This window comes from Thamnophis sirtalis, unplaced genomic scaffold (genome assembly GCF_051295495.1).
Source record: "Thamnophis sirtalis isolate CommonGarterSnake01/CBP01778 unplaced genomic scaffold, rThaSir2_p1.2 scaffold_2, whole genome shotgun sequence".
Taxonomy (NCBI): Eukaryota; Metazoa; Chordata; class Lepidosauria; order Squamata; family Natricidae; genus Thamnophis; species Thamnophis sirtalis.
Window position 1 is genome coordinate 54,319,176 of NW_028261382.1, and position 23,609 is coordinate 54,342,784.

At 43.3% G+C, this 23,609-nt stretch overlaps 1 protein-coding gene across 4 annotated transcripts in view; it reads left to right on the forward strand.

Moving 5' to 3' along the window:
- Nucleotides 1-7,231, forward strand: part of LOC148048838 (merlin) — a gene marked incomplete at its 5' end in the record, with an annotated part of 49,580 nt that extends 42,349 nt beyond the window's left edge. For all 4 annotated transcript variants that reach the window (XM_087705610.1, XM_087705608.1, XM_087705611.1 and 1 more), the window contains 1 exon segment: nt 4,874-7,231. Coding sequence is in view for 2 of the 4 variants with exons in the window: in XM_087705608.1 (XP_087561734.1) it covers nt 4,874-4,924 (51 nt within the window).
- Nucleotides 7,232-23,609: the final 16,378 nt, after the last annotated feature.

Below are 23,609 nucleotides of genomic sequence, written 5' to 3' on the forward strand. Positions count from 1 at the left end.
GTGGGAAGGGAACAGCATTCCGTGCGCCTTTGGCGTTGAGTCATGCCGGCCACATGACCACGGAGACGTCTTTGGACAGCACTGGCTCTTCGGCTTTGAAACAGAGATGAGCATCGCCCTCTAGAGTCGGGAACAACTAGCAACCTATGTGCCAGGAGAACATTTACTGAGACCTGCTGGAAGGACCTAACAGCTGCCTGCTGAGCTAGGTTCTAAGCCCTAAGGAAATCCATCCCTGCATCCGTGCTTTTCCTCCTCCTGTTTTTAAAACCCAGGACCTTATTGGGAAAGGCACAGAAAAATCCATTTAGCGGGTCGCTTCAATTCTACCAGAGTTTGCGAAGGCAGCAGAAGTTGCTCGCCTCCAGTTATTGAGTTAGCAGCTGCAAAACTGATTTGGCTGCAATGGAGTTTTCAGGTAGTGGGGAAAAAAAATCTAATAACCATCCAGTTCATGGGAAGAATGCAGAACATCTGGCGGGAGGAACGTTCTCCTTGTCGCTCTTCCTCATCTCCAGATTTCCTTTGAGGTCTGGCTGCTTAATTATCACCATCTGCCTTTTTTTCTCTCCCCACCCACTCTTTCTCTCTGTCTTTCTTCTCCTCATCTCTCTCTTTCTTTCTCTCTCATCCCTTTCTCTCCTCTCCTTTCTGTCTTCTCTTTCTTCTTCCCCTCCCCCTTTTCTCTCTGTCTTTCTGTTTCTCTCTTCTCTCTTTTTCTTTCCCACTCTATTCACTCTTTCTCCTCTCTTTCTCTTTTTTCTTTTTGTCTCTTCTCTCTCTCTTTAGCTCTCTCTGTCTCTCCCTTCATCATTTATCTCCTCTCTCTCTTCCTCTCTTTCTATTTCTCCCTTCATCTTCCTTCTTTCCTTCCTTTCTTTCTTTCCTCTTTCTTTCCTTTTCTTTCTTTCCTTCTTTCTGTCCTTCCTTCCTAATTTCCTTCTTTCTTTCTCTTTCTTTCTCTCTCTCTTTCCTTCTTTCCTTCCTTCTTTCCTTCCTTTCCTTATTTCCTTCCTTCTTTCCTTCCTTTCCTTATTTCCTTCCTTCTTTCCTTCCTTTCTTTCTTTCCTCTTTCTTTCCTTTTTTCTTTCCTTCTTTCTGTCCTTCCTTCCTTCTTCCTTTTTTATTTCTTTCTCTCTCTCTTTCCTTCCTTCTTTCTTTCCTTCCTTCCTCCCTCCCCCCTCCTTCCTTCTTTCCTTCCTTTCTCTCCTTCCTTTCTTTCCTCTTTCTTTCCTTTTTTCTTTCCTTCTTTCTGTCCTTCCTTCCTTCTTCCTTTTTATTTCTTTCTTTCCTTCCTTCCTTCCTTCTTTCCTTCCTTCCTCCCTCCCCCCTCCTTCCTTCCTTTCTTCCCCGTATCTAACATCAGGTTTACAGAGTAGCGCAGGTTGTGTGCCGAAATCTACCTAACAGATTTTTTTCTTTTCTTCAAGTGGCAGTGGGGGACACAGGCATTGTGTGTCTTTAGGCAATTTCCTCACTTCACACCTAGCAAAAGCCACATGCTTTATGGGCAATGGCGCTGCGGAACCTTATTGCTTTTTAACAAACTGCTGGGATAAAATTAAAAGCTGGCTGAATTATGCAAAAAGCCAGTGAAATCATGCAAATTTATTTATAATTATATCCATAATTTACAGAGACAGGAGAATTCCACTGCTCTGGGGGTGGCAGGATTTGGATCCGCGTAGGACTTTTCTCGCTGCAGAACAAAAAGGGAAAACAGTGTTGGAGCATTCACAATTTCTGAAACCCAAGTTGTCCCACTTATGAATTGTTCTCACTTTCAGGAAATTCCTCCTTAGTTCTAGGTCGCTTCTCTTCTTGATTAGTTTCCATCCATTGTTTCTTGTCCTCTGACCTCTGGTGCTTTTGGAGGAGGGGTCCCCAACCTTTCGGACCTCAGGGACCACCAAATTCATCATTTTAAATCTCGCGCACCATTAATATGATCTGCCTAATGACCGGCTGGGTGGGCGTGGCTAGGTGGTCATGTCACTGGGTGGGCATGGTCAACTCAATGTCACTCACGTCGAGGGGCGACTTGCCAGCCTCTACTGGCCCCTCCCCTCCCAGCCCCTCCTCGCCTGCCCGCCCGGGCTCCTTAGGGCCCCAACAGGAAGCAGTTGCTGGAGCTAAGCAGCCCCCAGGAGAAAGAGTTGGCAAAACAGCTCGGTTCAAATAGGATCTGGCCGAGAAGGAGGCTCAGCAGAAGCACCTCACTGAGGACCAGGAGCATGGGCTTTCCAAGCAGAGGGAAGACCTGCGGGAGTGCAAGGCCAGGTGCCGGCGCCTGGAGGCTCAGTGGGCTGAGATGGTCAGCCAGTTCCAGGCCATGGTGCCGTCCCACTGGAACGAGGCCCTCCGGTGTTCCCCACCAGCGGCTCTTCCCTCCAGCCTTCGCCCAAAGCCCCCCACCTGGAAGCTGAAGCAGACCCCAAGTGGGAATTTCTGCCCCCCTCCAGCCCCCACAAAAAGACCCCAAAGGGGGAGACTCCCTGCAGCAACACAAGCGTTCATTGCACGTATCCATCCCAGGGGCCGCAGTTTCAAGGAGCCCTGATTTAGTGCAATATAAAAAACGTAAATAACTTTTCTGCGGACCACCAAAATTTTCTCGTAGACCCCCAGTGGTCCACGGACTCCCCAGTTGGTGACCTCTCCTTTGGAGAAACAAGTTGACCCCCTTTGCCCCTCAAACATTGGAACACTGTTATCATGTCAGGCCCTTTGTTTCATTAAACTAGACATCCCCAGCTCCTGCAATCGTTCGTCGAAGATTTTCGCCCTCTGGCTTCTTAAATCGGGGAAAGACCACCGAGCTCTTATTTGCGGTTTGATTGCTTTTGTACTTTTTATTGTGGGGTTTTTTTTTTTGAGGGGGGGAGTGGGGGAAGCTTAGCCTCTGATGTCGCCAAGCACTTGGGTGGTTTCCGGCCTGTGCAGCTGCAGGAAAAACTAGACCCCTTAATATTGGCAGCTGTTCGTTTCTGAAGGGGCCGGCGCGAGCCGATTTGAAAGCCCCTCTTCCTTTAGCTTCCCTGTCAAGGATGGTGTGTGCACTGTGCGTGTTGCGTGCCTGTTGCGGGTCCAACCAAAGCTGGCCGAATGAAGATGAGTTTCTCTGGCTCGGCTCCCCGGTGAGCCTCTGCAGCTCGGAGCGCTTGGCTGTTCTGTCCTGTCCCTCTAGGGTTCGGTAACCATAAATATTTCAGCGAATTGCCCATCCAGGGATGATTCATTGTCTTTTTAGACAGCAGAGAGGGAGAGGAGGGGGCCCGGCCACAGAAAAGGAGAGAGGAAACTGGAGGGGCCGGGGGTGGGTGGGTGGGAGGTGTTGGCTGTTATCTGGCTGGCTGGAGGATCTCAAACAGCTTTGCAGAAGCTGGAATGCGCCGGTAGAGCTCTATCTCTTTAGGTGTGTGTGTGTGTGTGTGTGTGTGTGTGTGTGTGTGGCGAGGGGGGGACTAAAGATAAGCCCCACTGGGTCTGGGGTATGCTGGGGGGTTCTTCACTTGCTCTTCATTCTTGACAGGGCCACATATTTAATTATGGATTTGGTTTTTATCCTGCCTGTCTTGCTTTGACTGCATGAGTACTTCGAGGCAGGAAACAGACACAAGATTTACCCACCACAACAACCCTGGGAGGTGGGCTGAGAGAGAAGGATTGGCCTAAAGTCACCCTGCTGGCTTTCCTGCCTAAGGCGAGACTAGAACTCACCGTCTTCCTGGTGATTGGCCCAAAGTCCCCCCAGCCATCTTCCATGTCGAAGGCGGGACTAGAATTCCCCATCTCCTGGTGATTGGCCCAAAGTCCCCCCAGCCATCTTCCATGTCAAAGGAGGGACTAGAACTCACTGTCTCCTGGTGATTGGCCCAAAGTCCCCCCCCAGCCATCTTCCATGTCGAAGGCGGGACTAGAATTCCCCATCTCCTGGCGATTGGCCCAAAGTCCCCCAGCCATCTTCCATGTCGAAGGCGGGACTAGAACTCACTGTCTCCTGGCGATTGGCCCAAAGTCCCCCAGCCATCTTCCATGTCGACGGCGGGACTAGAACTCACAGTCTCCTGGTGATTGGCCCAAAGTCCCCCAGCCATCTTCCATGTCGAAGGCGGGACTAGAACTCACTGTCTCCTGGTGATTGGCCCAAAGTCCCCCCAGCCATCTTCCATGTCGAAGGCAGGACTAGAACTCACTGTCTCCTGGTGATTGGCCCAAAGTCCCCCCAGCCATCTTCCATGTCGACGGCGGGACTAGAACTCACTGTCTCCTGGTGATTGGCCCAAAGTCCCCCCAGCCATCTTCCACGTCAAAGGCGGGACTAGAACTCACAGTCTCCTGTTGATTGGCCCCAAGTCCCCCCAGCCATCTTCTATGTCGAAGGCGGGACTAGAACTCACCGTCTCCTGTTGATTGGCCCAAAGTCCCCCCAGCCATCTTCCATGTCAAAGGCGGGACTAGAACTCACTGTCTCCTGGCGATTGGCCCCAAGTTCCCCCAGGTATCTTCCATGCCTAAGGCGGGACTAGAACTCACTATCTCCATCTCCTCCTCTTCCTCTCCCTCTTCCTCCTCAAACCCCATTCACTTCTAACACTGATGATGTTGCCTAGTTGGGTCGTGAAACTTCCGCAAGAAAACAACCAAGTTCAGAGAGCAAGGACCCCTCACCTATCCATGGCCTTTTTTTTTATGGCAGCACATTTCTCCATAAACCATAGTTTGCCCCAAGCAAGCTTTTCAGCCGGACTTTCTCTCTCTCGTTCTTCGGAAGGCCCGAAGGAGCCCTGACGACGGAAGCCGTCCTTCAGCAAAGTCGCCGAGATGAGCCACCGTCGTCCCCCTAACCCTCTCTTTCCTTTTGTCTTCTCAGCTCACCTTACAGAGCACCAAATCCCGCGTGGCCTTCTTCGAAGAACTGTAGGAGAAGACCGCCAAGTCGCTCCTGGGATGGCCTTTTTTTTTGCCTTGGGAGGACCAGCCATAAACCGAGTCACATTGCTTCTTCCCGAGCCAAGAGTTTGCAAGAGCGACTTCCCCTCAAACGCGTTGCAGTGACTCGAGCCGGAAGACTTCGGTGTGAAACTTTGTAGATCTTTATAACCTCTCTAGAGCCAATAATTACCGTATTTTTTGGAGCATAAGACGCATCCTCCCTACCCCTAAAAGAGGGTGAAAATTTGGGTGTGTCTTATACACTGAATGTAGCTCCCTTGCCCCACAAGACCAAAAATGCCAGGCATGGAGGCAGCGATGGTCTGTGGCAATCCCTGCAGCCTGGAACAGCTGATCGGAGGGTGTTCCGGCAGCCCAATTCCCCCCGCCGATCAGCTGTTCATGCTGAACCAGCCTGCAATAACTGCTCTGAAGCTGAGCTGGCTGGTCAGAGTCTGCAGCAGCGATCACATTCAGAAAGCACAGTAACTGATTCCGCAGGGTTCAAAATCAGAATCATATACCAATGATGGCGAACCTTTTTAGCACTTAATTGTGGAAACTGGGACTTCCGTGCATGCCCAGTTTCCTAAACAGCTGGCCGGTGCTCATGCGTACGCTGGCCAGTTGGTCTTTGGGTTTCCTGCGCGGGCTTGTGGGCCATAGGTTCACCCACAGTAATATACAATACATTACCAAAAGCAGGTTTTCCAAGGTAGCAGTCAATACAAGCAAAACACAAGCAGTTTCACTTTCAGTTCTCGGCTAAGCCAGGCTTCTTCCTGTCTCCTTGTTGCTCACACAGCAAAGACTGTTTCAGAGTCCAAATAGCCCTCACTGGCTGACTTAGTTGCTGTGCCTATTCATTGGCTGACCTTGTTACCATCTGTCAGCTGTGTTACCATGGATGCTGGTAGGCAGAGGCGGAATTTGTTTTCTTCTCATTTTCCTCCCCCCAAAAAACTAAGGTGCGTCTTATACTCCGGAGCGTCTTATACTCCGAAAAATACGGTGCCTTTTCGCTTTCCCCTTTTTTTCTCCTCCTCTCCGTGTTTGTATGGGTTGCGGGAGGACGGATTCCCTAATTTTTTTTAATTCCTTCTCTCTCCCCCTCCCCCTGGGTCTTTGAACATGGCTTTCTGCGCGAGACCAAGAGCAAAAGTTCCTTTCCCGATCGCCCACAAAACGTTTGCCGTTTTTCAAGCACTTCTGGAAAGCATGCGGTCTGCTTCCACGGCACAATTTTAAGGGCTCACGAAATTCCTCGCCGAACCGTATTAACCTTCGTTAAGTTTCAGCGGGAGTTTTGGTGGACTTTGAAGGGTTTTTTTCCCCTTCATCCCGGAAACGAAGCAGGAGATCGCTTAAGGATTCCGGCTTAGTGTATCCAAAACTTTTTGTTTTTAAAAATATCACATTTTTAGGCCTATCGTTTTAATTTTGGGAGGTTGGTAAAGTGAGGATCGAGGGAATTTTAAACGGGCGGGTGGAGTTTAAAGGCCTAGAGTAGGGATGTCTCTCTATATTGAGGGGTACTGGTCTATTTAGACGATATCCTTATATATACCAAGACAATGGAGGAACGTGTCTTAGCAACTTTTAAAGACTTGTGGACTTCAACTCAGGTGGCGCAGTGGTTAAATGCAGCACTGCAGGCTACTTCAGCTGACTGCAGTTCGGCTGTTCAAATCTCACCGGCTCAGGGTTGACTCAGCCTTCCATCCTTCCGAGGTGGGTAAAATGAGGACCCGGATTGTTGTTGGGGGCAATATGCTGACTCTGTAAAACCGCTTAAAGAGGGCTGAAAGCCCTATGAAGTGGTATATAAGTCTAACTATTACTAGCAATAGCAATAGCAATTGAAAGGAGTTGAAAGTCCACAGATCTTCAAAGTCGGACACCCCGCCTAGCCTAAAACGAATCCCACCCCTCAGAGGCCATATCTTCACTTCCCTCTGGGATTTTAAACATTTTGATAGCTTTGGCATGCCTTTATACATTTTTCTATCCCACCTCAACGGTTGGAAATACTGCTTTTTCAAGAACCAAATTGAGCACAATACTGTATTGGCTTCATACTGCCTGGGAAAAAAGAACATACATATATACAGTATATCTTATCATGCGGGGCATACACGTGCCATTCTAACTACAGGGAGGATCTTTGCATACGGTCCATTTCTGTACGGCTTCTCCTCGCCCTTCGAACTTTGGTCGTTTTGAAATGTAATATTTGTACAATACTGCTGCCAGGCGTTTTCTCTTTTTATTAAAGTCTCCGCTATTTTTAAAACTGCCCAACGTTTATCATTTTCTTTTTAGGGGGAGGGAATAATTGTTTGCTTTCTTTCTGCCTCTGCCTTTCTGTTTGTTTTTTTTCCTCCTATGATTAGCAAGGACTACACAGGTCATCCCTGACTTACAATCATTTGTGACCATTTGAACGGCACCAAAAAAAAAAAAAAGGGACTTACGAACATTTTTCACACTTAATGACCTTTGCAGCATCCCGTCATCCAAATTCGGACAATGCTTGGCAACTGACTCATATTTATGATGCTATCCCTTTTGGCAACCTTTTGACAAGTAAAGCCAATGGGGGAGGCCAGGAGAATAGAATAGGAGTTGAGTAGAGTAGAGGAGTAGAGTAGAGTAGATTGATCTGATAAGAATTGAGTAGAATACAACAAAATAGAATTAGAATAGAAATTAAGAATAGAATAGAATGGAATAGATTGATCTGATTAGAATAGAATACAACAGTAGAATTAGAACATAATAGAATTGGAATAGAATAGAAATTAAGAATAGAAATGGAATGGAGTAGAGTAGATTGATCTGATAAGAATTGAGTAGAATACAACAAAATAGAATTAGAATAGAAATGAAGAATAGAATAGAATGGAGTGGAATAGATTGATCTGATTAGAATAGAATAGAATAAAACAGTAGAATTAGAACACAATAGAATTGGAATAGAATAGAAATTAAGAATAGAAATGGAATGTAATGGAATAGATTAATCTGATTAGAATAGAATACAACAGTAGAATTAGAACAGAATAGAATTGGAATAGAATAGAAATTAAGAATAGAAATAGAATAGAATGGAATGGAATAGATTGATCTGATTAGAATAGAATACAACAATAGAATTAGAACATAATAGAATTGGAATAGAATAGAAATTAAGAATAGAAATGGAATGGAATGGAATAGATTAATCTGATTAGAATAGAATACAACAATAGAATTAGAACATAATAGAATTGGAATAGAATAGAAATTAAGAATAGAAATGGAATGGAATAGAATAGATTAATCTGATTAGAATAGAATAGAATACAACAGTAGAATTAGAACAGAATAGAATTGGAATGGAATATAAATTAAGAATAGAATGGAATAGATTGATCTAATAAGAATAGAATACAACAATAGAATTAGAATGGAATGTAATAGAAAATAAAAATGGAATGGAATGTAATAGATTGATCTAATAAGAATGGAATAGAATACAACAATAGAATCAGAATAGGATTGGAAAGGAATGGAATAGAATAGAAATTAAGAATGGAATGTAATAGATTGATCTAATAAGACTACAATAGAATACAACAATAGAAAGAACAGAATAGAAATTAATAATAGAATATAACAGAACAGAACAACAGATCAGAACAGAATAAGGAAAGAAGGAAGGGGAATGGAATAATAGAACAACTGCAGTGATTCACTTAATGGCTGTGGCAAGAAACGTCGTATACGTGGGGTAAAGCTCACTTAGCAAGTGTCACACTTAGCCACAATTGTGTTCTTAAGTTAAGGGACTGCCCATAATAATCTAAAGCAGGGGTGTCCATTTTTGGCAACTATACGATCTGTGGACTTCAACTCCCAGAACTCCCATAGCTGGCTGGGGAATTCTGGGAATTGAAGTCCACAGATCTTAACAGTTGCCAGGGATGGACACCCTCTACAAGATTGGCAGTTCTGAGGATGGATTTATTGATCCAGAGTCTTGTTCCCATTACATCCTGGCCTTGTTCCCAGATGCGGCTACTCTTCCTACTGCCCTTTTAATCTCTTCTCCATTTTGATGGGATTCATGTACCAAATTTATGCCTTTACGGCGGTTGGGGGGGGGGGAGAAAGCATCAGATAAATGAAGGACGCAGGAAAGAAATCATGGCTGAAAAGAGGATGATAGGGGCAGGATTAGCCGCATCCATGTGACGCCGTTTAAAACCTGGACGGTGTAATGTTCTCATCGTGGACTCTCTGAAACTCCCGCTGAGTTCAAACACCACCTTCGCTTCTGTCCTGTGTCCTCCGGCTCTCTTGTCTCCATCCCTTCATCCGCCCACCTGCCTTTTATCAAAAGGCTTCAGTGGCAGCGATGTGAGATTTCGGAATAGCATTAAAAAGAAGAAAAAACAAAACACCGCAGTGGAGATGTTTGTATGAGACATATATAATTTTTCAGGTAGTCCTCAACGTACAGCCACAATTCAGGCCCAGGTTTCTGTCGTTGCAGGAGACCCTTCCTTGGTACGTTTGTTTATAGTAACAGCTCTTATATACCGCTTCACAGTGCTTTCCTGCCCTCTCTAAGCGGTTTATAGAGTCAGCCTGTCGTCCCTGTCCCCCCCCCTAGCAATCTGGGTCCTCATTTCACCGACCTCGGAAGGATGGAAGGCTGAGTCAACCTTGAGCCGGTCAAGATTTAACTGTTGGCAGTGTCACTCTGCAATAGCAATAGCACTTAGCACTTAGCACTTATAAACCGCTTCACAATGCTTTATAGTCCTCTCTAAGCACTTTACAGAGCCTGCAATACTGCATTCTAACCACTGCACATCTGGGAAGGATGGATGGATGGATGGATGGATGGAAGGAAGGAAGGAAGGAAGGAAGGAAGGAAAAGCACTTACACTAGCAATAGCTTTTAGACTTATATACTGCTTCATAGTGTTTTACAGCCCTCTTTAAGCAGTTTACAGAGTCAGCTCTTGCCCCCAACAATCTGGGTTCTCATTTTATCCACCTCGGAAGGATGGAAGGCTGAGTCAACCTTGAGCTGGTCAGGATCGAACTCCTGGCAGTTAGCAGAGTTAGCCTGCAATACTGCTTTCTAACTACTGGGAAGGAAGGAAGGAAGGAAGGAAGGAAGGAAGGAAGGAAGGAAGGAAGGAAGGAAGGAAGGAGAGAAATAGCAATAGCAGATTTATATACCACTTCATAATGCTTTTATCTATTTCAAGCTATTTAGCTCTCATCAGCTAGCCATACCCTTACTGGGATTAGAACCTGTGCTGTATTGCATCTTAGGCAGATGTGTTAACCACTAAGCCACAAGGTCCTTCTTGAGAGACCGCCTCCTGCCAATTACCTCCCTGCGACCAATTAGATCACATAGATTAGGCCTCCTCCGAGTTCCATCTGCCAGTCAGTGCCGACTGGCAACTACGCGGAGGAGAGCCTTTTCAGTAGTAGCTCCGACCCTCTGGAACGATCTCCCCGTGGAGATTCGTACCCTCACCACCGTCCAGACCTTCCGCACAGCCCTCAAGACCTGGCTATCCCGTCAGGCCTGGGGACAAAGATAATTGCCCCCACCCGAATGATGAATGAATGTTGCTTATTATTTTACTTCTATGTATTGTGTGTGTCTAATGTTTGTATACCCCCTCCCCTCATTTTATGTAAGCCGCCCTGAGTCCCCTCAGGGAAAAGGGCGGCCTATAAGTATTAATAAATACTCAAATACTCAAATACTCCTTATCAGCTGAGCCAGGGAAATAGGTATGTATTTAAAGTCACAACCCCTGGTATGCCCAAATCTGGGAGGAAGTTTACTGCTTCCAAATATATATATATTTCCCCGTCCTCCTGTCTCCTCATCCCAACCTCCAGGACCAGGCAGGTAAGAGGCCAGGATTTTCCTGAGCCAGCAAAAACGCCGTAAGTGGCTCCTCTCCTAATATTTACACTTTAATGAGCCGTGAGACAAACCGAGCAGCTTGTTTGCCCTGCTGCTCTGCGAAAACCCAGACTCCCAGATTTCCATGTGGGTCACTGGACGAAGGCACCCGCCACCGACAACTGTTGTTTACCTTCTCTTTGGTGAGTCGGCTGTCTTTCCCGCCGACTCCTCTTACCATTCCACTTTGGGGGGGGGGAGAAGAGGGAGGTGGAGGGAATCTCCGACGCACGATCTGCCCTCCCGGGAATTCAATTCATTAGAAGTGAACAGCTGGACTTCCCCCCCTTTGCCGGAGAGAGATGGGAGGTTTTGAAGCAAAGCAACCCAAAGCCAAAATTCACTTTTGTGTGTGTACGTGTGTGTGTGTACGTGTGTGTGTGTGTGGGTATGTGTGTGTTTTGATGCTGGCGAACGACGGGGAGAGGCGAGAGCGACGTCTGTGGGCTTCTGAGAACAAGCAAGGGGGGAGGGAAGGAGACAAAGAGTCCAAGAAGAAGAAAATCCTGACCTAATTTCATCTGAGCTGCCAGAGAGAAGAGAGAAGGTATCTGTGAACAAAATGCCACAGGTTTTGCTGCGGTCGTCTTGCGGTGGGAAGCGTGCACCTAGTGGGGTTAAGGCGCCAGGCTAAAACTGGAAGAGGGTGACTTAGGAATGGTGAAAGTCGGTGACTTTGGGCCAATTGCCAGAAGACAGTGAGTTCTGGTCTCCCCTTAGCATGAAAGCCAGCTGGGTGACTGTGGGAACAATCACCAGGAGATGGTGAGTTCTAGTCCCATGTTAGGCAGGACTGAGTTTTAGGTATCCTTTTTATACACTCTGAGCATGGTTGAGAATAGAAATAGTCCTCCGGGATTGGGCGGCCTATAAATCCATTAAACAATAATAACAATAATAATAGTCCCGTCTTAGATATGGAAGCCAGCTGGGTAACTTTGGGCCAAACACCAAGCGGTGGTGAGTTCTAGTCCCGTGTCAGGTAGGGCTGAGTTTTAAGTATCCTTTTTATACACTCTGAGCATGGTTGAGAATAGAAATAGAAATTGAATAAATATTAGAATAGAATAAATATTAGAGTGGACTGGACTGGAATAAATATTAGAATAGAATAGATAGAATAAATATTGGAATAGAATATTAGAATAAATATTAGAATAGAATAAATTTTAGAATAGAACTAGACTAGACTAGATCAGAGTAGAATAGATAAGGAAGGAGAATAGAATAGAATAGACCAGAATAAAATAGAATAGACCAGAATAGAATAGAATAGAATAAGGAAGGAGAATAGAATAGAATAGACCAGAATATAATAGAATAGACCAGAATAGAATAGAATAAGGAAGGAGAATAGAAGAGAATAGAACAGAATAGAATAGACAAGAATAGAATAGAATAGAATAAAGAAGAATAGAATAGGGAAGGAGAATAGAATAGAATAGACCAGAATAGAATAGAATAAGGAAGAATAACAGAATAGAATAGATGAGAATAGACCAGAATAGAATAGAATAGACCAGAATAGAATAGACAAGAATAGAATAGAATAGAATAAGGAAGGAGAATAGAATAGAATAGAATAGGGAAGGAGAAAGAGACTAGAATAGAATAGGGGATAATAGAATAGACCAGAATAGAATAGAATAAGGAAGGATAATAGAATAGAATAGACGAGAATAGAATAGACCAGAATAGAATAGAATAGATGAGAATAGAATAGAATAAGGAAGGAGAATAGAATAGGGAAGGAGAAAGAGAATAGAATAGAATAGAATAGGGAAGGACAGTGTTTTTCAACCACTGTGCCGCGGCACACTAGTGTGCCGTGACATAGTGTAAGGTGTGCCGTGGGAAAAACACTTTATATATAGTCAATATAGGCACAGAGTAATTTTTTTTTAACATTTTCTAATGGTGGTGTGCCTCGTGATTTTTTTCATGAAAAAAGTGTGCCTTTGCACAAAAAAGGTTGAAAAACACTGGGGAAGGAGAATAGAATAGACCGGAATAGAATAGGGAAGGAGAATAGAATAGACAAGAATAGAATAGAACAAGGAAGGAGAATAGAATAGAAGAGAATAGAATAGAATAAGGAAGGAGAATAGAATAGACGAGAATAGAATAGAATAGACGAGAATAGAATAGAATAGACGAGAATAGAATAGAATAGACCAGAATATAATAGAATAAGGAAGGAGAATATAATAGAATAGGGAAGGAGAAAGAGAATAGAATGGACGAGAATATAATAGAATAAGGAAGGAGAATATTAATAGAATAGGGAAGGAGAAAGAGAATAGAATAGAATAGAATAGACGAGAATAGAATAGAATAGACCAGAATATAATAGAATAAGGAAGGAGAATATAATAGAATAGGGAAGGAGAAAGAGAATAGAATGGACGAGAATATAATAGAATAGGGAAGGAGAAAGAGAATAGAATAGAATAGAATAGGGAAGGAGAATAGAATAGAATAGACCAGAATAGAATAGAACAGAATAGAATAAAATAGAATAAGGAAGGAGAATAGAATAGACGAGAATAGAATAGACGAGAATAGAATAGAATAGACCAGAATAGACTAGACTAGAATAGAATAAGGAAGGAGAATAGAATAGAATAGGGAAGGAGAAAGAGAATAGAATAGACTAGAATAGAATAGGGAAGGAGAATAGAATAGAATCTTTATTGCCACTTTAAATGTACACATTAAAGTGAAATTGCGTTGCATTCAGCTCTCAAAAGATACCCATTAGACATATCCCCACGTACCCACACGTATATTACACAGGGAAACAACACAGTCTAGTTCAAATGTACAAATATCCGTGGCGGGGAGAAGGAAAAAAAAGAATCCTGGGAGTTGAGAAACCCTGGGGAAACCTGCCGGGAGAGAACTCTTTCCCCAGAGTTTTGGAGTCTGCTTCTCAGGTCGGCAGATCCAGCAACCGGACCTAAAGATTCACCTCTGTCTGCGGTGACAAAGGAGCCGGAGACGATCTTTGGAGCTCTGCCTATTCATGACATTAATCCTAATTGAGGCTGCGCTGTTCATTTACTCAGCAATTTACACCCTCGGATTAAGCTGAGCCCTTCACGAAGGAGGTTTTGTATTGCAGATAAAGCGAAAACAAATATTTTCCCAGGTTGAAGACGAAAAGGAGGAGGCCAGGGGATTCACCTGCAGGAGTCTGGTTTTCTCGTTGTGCTTGCCTGGATAGCCTCTCGGGTTATTCTTCCTTCCCGTAGTTCCAAAGGTGGGTTTTTTTTCAGAAGGCAACTGGACTTTTCGTGCGATCAATTTTTGCTCATGGGATGCTGTAACGGCCATAAGTGTGAAAAATGGTCCTAAGTCACTTTTTTTTAGTGCTATTGTAACTTCAAATGGGCACTAAATAAACTAGTATAAGTTGGGGACTACCATGTTGTAAAATGTTATCTAAATCTATCTCTATCTCTATCATCTCTATATCTATCTATCTATCTATCTATCTATCTATCTCTATCTATCTATCTATCTATCTATCTATCTATCTATCTATCTATCTATCTATCTATCTATCTCTCTTATCTCTCTCTCTTATCTATCTATCTCTACCCCCCCCTCTCTCTACCTCTCTCTCTATTATCCATCTATCCATCCATCTATCTCTACCTCTCTCTCTCTCACTATCTATCTATCTAATCTATCTATCTATCTATCATCTATCTATCTATCTATCTATCTATCTATCTCTCTTATCTCTCTCTCTTATCTATCTATCTCTACCCCCCCTCTCTCTCTACCTCTCTCTCTATTATCCATCTATCCATCCATCTATCTCTACCTCTCTCTCTCTCACTATCTATCTATCTATCTAATCTATCTATCTATCATCTATCTATCTATCTATCTATCTATCTATCTATCTATCTCTACCTACCTCTCTCTATCCTATCTATCTATCTATCTATCTATCTATCTATCTATCTATCTATCTATCTATCTATCTATCTATCTATCTATCTATCTATCTATCTATCTCTACCTACCTCTCTCTATCCTATCTATCTATCTATCTATCTATCTATCTATCTATCTATCTATCTATCTATCTATCTATCTCTACCTACCTCTCTCTATCCTATCTATCTATCTATCTATCTATCTATCTATCTATCTATCTATCTATCTATCTATCTATCTATCTATCTAACCTATATCTATCTCTATCTACCTCTCCCTATTATCTATCTATCCATCTATCTCTCCCTCTCTCTCTCTCTACCTCTCTCTCTCTCACTATCTATCTATCTAATCTATCTATCTATCTATCATCTATCTATCTATCTATCTATCTATCTATCTATCTATCTATCTATCTATCTATCTATCTATCTATCTATCTATCTCTACCTACCTCTCTCTATCCTATCTATCTATCTATCTATCTATCTATCTATCTATCTATCTATCTATCTATCTATCTATCTATCTATCTATCTCTACCTACCTCTCTCTATCCTATCTATCTATCTATCTATCTATCTATCTATCTATCTATCTATCTATCTATCTATCTATCTATCTATCTATCTATCTATCTAACCTATATCTATCTCTATCTACCTCTCCCTATTATCTATCTATCCATCTATCTCTCCCTCTCTCTCTCTCTACCTCTCTCTCTCTCCATCTACCTACCTCTCTCTCCTATCTATCTATCTATCTATCTATCTATCTATCTATCTATCTATCTATCTATCTATCTATCTATCTATCACATATAATATGAGTGGTGTGGTGGCCTAGAGGTGGAGCTCTCGCCTCACCATCAGGAGGCTGTAGTTCAATCCTAGGTAGAGGCAGATATTTCTCTCTCTGGGCACAATCTGCTGAACAAAATTCCTCATTGGCGACAGGGAAGGGCATCCGGCCAGTAAACACTCAGCTCCATTCAGTTGCCCAGACTCCACCCTGCAAGGGGTTTACGGGGTCGTTACAAGAAGAAGATTTATAATCCATATAGTCAGAGGTGGGTTGCTACCTGTTCGCACTGGTTCGGCCGAGTGGGTAGTGGAAAATTGCAACTGGGTCGCCGAACCAATAGGGATGGCAGGCCTGCCACGCCCCCACGAATCGGTTCCCCGGTTGCTGTATTTTTTTTGACACTTCTAATGTTCTGCGCATGTGTAGACCTATTTACAGACAACTCTGCATGCATGCAGAGCGCACGTCAGGTGCGCAGGCAAATCACACCACACCGAACCGGCAGTAACACTGGCAGAAACCCACCCCTGCATATAATATGTATGTGTGTGCATATGTGTGTCTCTCTCTCTATCTCTATCCCTCTCTGTGTGTATAAATCTATGGCCTAGTGGGTCTCCTGCTTGAGCAGGAGTGGGTTGGACTAGAAGACCTCCAAGGTCCCATCCAATTTTGTCCCTCTGTTATTCGGTATTCTGCTGGTCTCTAGATCTTTGGACCTCCAAATCCAATCATCCTTAGCCAGGACAGGCTGGCTTAAATCTTGCTGTTCTCCCGCTTTGTGATGAGCACAGATGAACACATTTTATTATGTGCACAGAGCAAGGATGGGTTTTGCGCAGCACAATTAACCGCTCCCCCCCCCCAAAGCCTGCAGCCGAGTTGTCCAACAGGTATTTCTCACCTTGGAATTTTCCGATCTGGTTTTGTGCCAAAGGGGATGAGTTTCTACTCTGCCATATGATGCAAATCCAAAATAATGGTTGGTTCAGTTCCGGGATGATGTGTGTTTTGCTAAACAGGGTTTAGCATTTAGCATGCTCTGTTAACTTGGTTAATTGCGTTCTGGGTGAATCCGGTGACATTCATAGACAGGCCTTATAGTCAACGCATTACGGGACCATCTGCTCAAAAAGGACCATCGCCTTCCCAAACCTTAATACGCTCTTCTGTCTCCATAAACCCGTAAGCCAATGGGCAGAAAGAATGAGAAACATGCAGAATTTAGATAGTCAAGAATCCTTTCCTATCCTATCCTATCCTTCCCCGTTCCTCCTTTCCTTTCCTTCTTCCTTTTTTTCCTTTTCTTTTTTCTTTTCCTTTCCTTCTTCCTTTCCTATCCTATCCTTCCCCATTCCTCCTTTCCTTCTTCCTTTCTTTTCCTTTCCTTTCCTTCTTCCTTTCCTATCCTATCCTTCCCCCTTCCCTGTTTGTCCTTTCCTATCCTATCTTTCCCCATTCCTCCTTTCCTTTCTTTCCTTCTTTCTTTTCCTTCTTCCTTTCCTATCCTATCCTTCCCCCTTCCCCACTCCTTTCCTTTCCCTTCCCTTCTCTTCCTATCCTATCCTTCCCCATTCCTCCTTTCCTTTCCTTTCCTTCTTCCTTTTTTTCCTTTTCTTTTTTCTTTTCCTTTCCTTCTTCCTTTCCTATCCTATCCTTCCCCATTCCTCCTTTCCTTCTTCCTTTCTTTTCCTTTCCTTTCCTTCTTCCTTTCCTATCCTTCCCCCTTCCCTGTTTGTCCTTTCCTATCCTATCTTTCCCCATTCCTCCTTTCCTTTCTTTCCTTCTTTTCCTTCTTCCTTTCCTATCCTATCCTTCCCCCTTCCCCACTCCTTTTCTTTCCCTTCTCTTCCTATCCTATCCTTCCCCCTTCCTCCTTTCCTTTCCTTCCTCCTTTCCTTTCCTTTCTTTCCCTACCCTATCCTATCCTTCCCCCTTCCTTTCCTTTCCTTTCCCTTCTCTTTTTCTCTTTTCCTCCCTCCCTTCATTCCCAGTGTTTAAATTGCACTATTGCAGGCTAATTCCTCCCAGTGCCAGGAGTTAATCCCCCACTCCTCCCACCCAAAAAAATCTTAATTGTTTATAAATATTCCTGGGGAAAATAAGCTCACTTGTAGAAGCTCCAACGACTGACATTTTGTCCCAGCAGGCTGTGGCTAGCCCTCTGCCGCCCACCATTTCTGTAATTTCTAGGATGAAAGTGGTCCACAGAGGGTTTTTTTCCCCTCTGTAAAATAAAAAAATGAAATAAAAATGCTGCCTACTTCATCAAGGGACAGGGTTTTTTTTTTGGGGGGGGGGTGTTGAGACCAAAAGGTTTCAAATCAGTGAATGTAACAGATCTGATTAATTTGTTGCAGCCCATTTAAGCATCCATCAGTCTAGAGACCAATTAGCAAGCTGTGTTGGTTGTTCAGAGGCTCTGTGTGTGTGTGTGTGTGCGTGTGTGTGTGTGTGTGTGAGAGAGAGAGAGAGAGAGGGGGGGGGAAGAAAAACAGAAAAAAAGAAAGAAAGAATGAAAGAAAAAGAAATAAGGATGGATGGATGGATGGATGGATGGATGGATGGATGGATGGATGGATGGATGGATGGATGGATGGATGGATGGATAGATAGATGATAGACAGACAGACAAACAGACAGACAGACAGACAGACAGACAGACAGACAGATAGATTTCTTTATGCAAAAAGCTTGTAAATTATTAAAAGCATTTATGGAAAAATATAAACGAAGAATCTGAATAATTCCGGGAGCTGAAGTCCACGGATTTCAAAGAACAGAAGAAGCTAAGCTTCTTGGATGAGAAGCAAAACATTTTCAAGGAAGAAAAAAACCTCAAGGAAGTCCATTTGCTTTTTGGAAAAGCACCTTCAGGGCAACCATGAAGGCCTGAAGGGTCGGACATGACTTCACAACTAACAACAATACAGAGAGGAGGGGGCCAAGCTATTCTCCAAAGCACCCAAAGGCCAGACAAGGAAGAATGGATGGAAGCTGACCAAGGAGAGATTCAACCTGGAAATAAGGAGGGACTTTCTGACATTGAGAACAATCAACCCATGGGACAGAAGTTGCCTTCGGAAGTTGTGGGAGCTTCATCACTGGAGGCTTTCAAGAAATAGTGTGAGGTCTCCTGCTTGGGCAGTGGGTTGGACTAGATCAGTGTTTCTCAACCTTGGCAACTTGAAGATGTCCAGACATCTTCAAGTTGCTAAGGTTGAGAAACACTGGACTAGATGACCCCCAAGGTCCCTTTTAACTCTGTTAATTTAATCTGAATCCCGCCCATCCAAGAAACCCTAATCTTGCAGAAATATGCGTGTGAGTTTGAGTTTTATTTCATTTGTATGCCACCCTTTTCCCTAAGGGGACTCAGGGCGGCTCACAACTCAAAAAGGGAAGGGGGGGGATACAAACAGTTTAACAAGAACACAAAACTATACATAGTTAAAAAGCACAACAATCATGCCATTCGAGATAGGGACAGCGAATCTTTAGCCCCAGGCCTGAGGGCTTTGCGGAAGGCCTGGAGGGTGGTGAGGGTTCGAATCTCCACGGGGAGTTCGTTCGAGAGGGTTGGAGCAGCCACAGAGAAGGCTCTCCTCCGGGTAGTCGCCAGTCGACACTGGCCGGCGGATGGAATTCGGAGGAGGCCTAATCTGTGGGATCTAATCGGTCTAGTGGGGGTAATTGGTAGCAGGCGGTCTCTCAAGTACCCAGGTCCACTACTATGAAGGGCAAACTTGGTCCAAACGGCTTTCCAGCACTTGATGAGAGGAACTGATTCAAGGCTGGGTGTAAAATCGGCAGCCCCCTCCCTCCGCGCGGAACAAAAAAAAAATATTCAAGGTGCATTGTGTCCGCATGTCGCAAACCTTGTGCCAACTGTGTTTCCTTTTGGATATTGTTGCCTATCGATTTCTCCTTGCCCTTGAGTGGCAGGACGAAAGTCTTTGAAGAGTGGAGGTCACGAGATAAATTCTCGAGTTAGAAAAGTCCCAGCCAAGGAGAAAAGCTTCTGCATGAAACTTTACAGGCTGATCAAACAAAAAGAGAAGCTCAAATGTTTTTATAGAGACTTCAGAAGTGACAGAGGAGAAATGGGGTCAAACAGAAAGCTGCTTTTCCAGAAAAAGACAGCCTGGAAAATAGAATCACAGGCTTGGGAGGGATCTTGGAGGTCTTCTAGTCCAGCCCCCCTGCTCAGGCTGGAGACTGTCTATCATTTCAGACTAAATCAAGGAGAGAAGCAACTTAAAACTAAGGAGAAATTTCCTGACAGTGAGAACAATTAATCAGTGGAACGACTTGCCTCCAGAGGTTGTGAATGCCCCAACACTGGAAGTTTTTAAGAAGATGTTAGATATCTATTTGTCTGAAGTGGTGTAGGGTTTCCTGCCTGGGCAGGGGGTTGGACTAGAAGACCTCCAAGGTCCCTTCCAACTCTGTTATTCTATTCTATTCTAAATATGGCAAAAAGAAAGTCGCAAGGGGGGTGTTGGATTTCTCAATTAAGCAATTTTGGGCTCAATCTAAGTTGAGAGCTACTTCTAGTTTGTTCTAAGAGGAGACCTGATTGGAGATACTCAATTCTGAAAGGGCTGTCACAGGGAGAGGATGTATAGTTACTCTCCGTAGTAACCAAGGATAGGACAAGAAGCAACGGAAATGGAAACTAATCAAGGAGAGAAGCAACTTAGAACTGAGGAGGAATTTCCTGACTGTGAGAACAATTAATCAGTGGAACTCCTTGCCTCCAGAAGTTGTGAATGCCCCAACACTGGAAGTCTTTAAGATGTTGGATAGCCATTTGTCTGAAACGATATAGGGTTTCCTGCCTAGGCAGGGGGTTGGACTAAAAGACCACCAAGGTCCCTTCCAACTCTGTTATTCTATTCTATTCTATTCTATTCTATTCTATTCTATTCTAAGAACCCAAAAAATGGAAGCTTTGCAGGAGATTCAGAGTCAAACTCAAAACCAGAAAAAAAATAAATGTTATTAATAACAATAACAATAAAAACAGCAAAATTAGACACATCTAAGTTTTAACTAATAGGGGGAAAATGTTATGATATAGGATATAGTTAAATAAAGAAAGGATAATGATAATAAATTATATACATGGAGGATTAGAAAATTTAGGTATTAAATATTATGGATGTTTAGCTAGAATAGGATATGAGGATTGAATGTTAATGGAGGATTTTATAAATAAGTAAATGAAATGCCAGTAGGTGGTTATGTATTAAATCTTGGTATGTTTTATGATGAAGGACGTTTAAATAATCATAGTCAAATAAAAGTGGAGGTATGATGAGGGTAATATAATAAATATCCGAGTTAAGATATTAGAGTTAATATGAATTATATTTGATGACGGTGGAAGAGATGCACAAAAGCCTTTTTGTAACCAACTGATACACTTTCTACAGTATGTAAAGAAGGAGGATTTGTATGTTTGTTTTGAAAAAAAATTTTTTTTTAAAAAACCCAGAAAAATCTCTTCATTAAGCAGAGAAACTCCTAGAGAGGTGAGCCCTCATCACCGGAGGTCTGCAAGCCAAGATTGGACATCCAAAGATCTGGGAAGGACAAGGATTACAACTCTATGATTCTACACAAAGAGAAAGTTATTTGCTCACAACCTCCAAGTGCTGAAGATTCAGCCATAACCAGGCTCATAATGAGACCAAAAATAGAGATTTCTAGCTTATAGCTGCCGGCTTTAAACCGGCGCTTTCAAATTTGCACGCAGGCCTTTTCTCTTTCATCCCACCTTATTAGTTTGGTTCCATGTGGCTGCCGATCAAGAGACTGGGGTCTCCTTCTAATCTTACGAGCCCGAAGACGGAGCGTTCCATTTCTTTGCGGATAATGGCGGGCGACGTTTGATAAATGAGCTTCAGCCATCACTTGAGAGGGCGAGTGTCACATTGTGGTTGTCTACTTTGAAAAATGGGACGGACCGATCTGAAACTGCCGAATGTGTCGAGCTACCAAATTATCACATTGCGTTGGAAGCCGAGGAAGGAAAAGGATGAGGCCAGAGGCAGCAGATGGCTTCATTTGAAGGACGCTAACCTTGGTGATACCACTCTTAATGGCAGAAAGCGAAGAGGAACGAAAGAGCCTCTTAGTGTGGGTGAAGGAGGATAGTGCAAAAGTTGCAGAGGTGGGTTCCTACCAGTTCGCACCTATTCGGTAGAACCGGTTCGTCAAATCTACCGGTTAGAAGAGGTTCCACCAGTGGCCCCGGAAAGCAGGCCACACCTACAGAAGAGGTTCCAAAATTTTTTGAAACCCACCACTGGTCCTTGGATATGATTATTCTACACTATCATGCTCCTATTTATAAAACTCAGTGCCTCTGTGAAAGGTAAGGATGACGATTGCGTTTGTGGTGCAATCAGAACATTGCGTGTGTTGAAGTTGTTTTAACGCAAACCAAAGATGCCTTTTAAAAAACAAGTTTACATCCTATTCTTATGTATGCCAGTGCTGTGTGAGAGGTAATTTAAGGTGGTTCTGACAAGTGTCGTCGGCATCTTCATATCTGGTCACATGGGCGGCAAGCCACTCCCACAAAGGAGGCCATACCGACAGAGTAGGTTCGAACAATTTTTGAAACCCACCACTGAAAAGTTGTCTTGAAACTCAACATTAAGAAAACTTAAGATCGTGGCATCCGGCCCTCTCAATTCCTGGCCAATAGATGGGGAAAGAAATGGAGGTAGGGACAGATTTTACTTTCCTGGGCTCCAAGATCACCGCAGATGGGGACGGCAAGAAATTAAAAGACGCTTGTTCCTGGAGAGAAAAACAATGGCAAATTTAGACCTGGTTATGTTTCAGGCGTCATTTGCCAGCAATACATCATTTTATCAACATTATTTTAAAATTATGGTGGGGCATTTGATCCCTTCAAGCACGTGTTTGACCACTGTTCCAGCAATACGTTGTAACCTTAGTTCTTGGTCCATTTTATTATATATTCTTTCACTTGTTCTTCCGCGGTTTCAAGTTTCAACAAGAGCTTATGCGTTTTAGCAATTCTGTGTTCGTTGAGTATATATTAATCAATTATTAATCGAACTTATATAACTGCCCATCTGTACCAAAGACTCAGAAACAATTAAAAAGCAGTATTAAAAAAAAGCAATCCAACACAGCAAACCAAAGCAATAAAAGCCGTATCAAATCATAAAGCAATAATTATTTATTAATCACATTTAATTATACAATATACAATCCTGGCTCTAGCTGCATGGCTTTGTTCTTCATTTATGATTTTTCTTTTTGTGTTTATTTTTCTATTCTATTTGTTAAATAAATAAAAGCCCTCATGAAGAACTGCACTGTGGAATAGATGTTGACAAAACTCCAGATGATGAATATTAGATGTCTATGGAGAATCTCCAGGTCATGGTTCTCCCGAAGGAGCTTTTTTCAAAAGGCAACTGGACTTTCTTTCTTTCTTTCTTTCTTTCTTTCTTTCTTTCTTTCTTTCTTTTTCTTTCTTTCTTTCTTTCTTCTTTCTTTCTTTCTTCTTTCTTCCTTCCTTTCTCTTTCTTTCTCTCTCTTTCTCTTCCTTCTTCCTCCTTTCTTTCTCTTTCTCTTTTTCTTTCTTTCTCACTTTCTCTCTCTTCCTTCTTCCTCTTTCCTCCTTCCTCCTTTCTTTCTCTCTCTTTCTCTCTCTCTTCCTTCTTCCTCCTTCCTTCTTTTTTCTTTCTTTTTCTTTCTTTCTCTCTCTTCCTTCTTCCTCCTTCCTTCTTTCTTTCTCTCTCTCTTCCTCCTCCTTCCTCCTTTTTTCTCTTTCTCTTTCTTTCTCTTTCTTTCCCACTCTCTTTCTCTCTCTCTTCCTTCTTCCTCCTTCCTCCTTTCTTTCTCTTTCTTTCTCTCTTTCTCTCTCTCTTCCTTTTTCCTCCTTCCT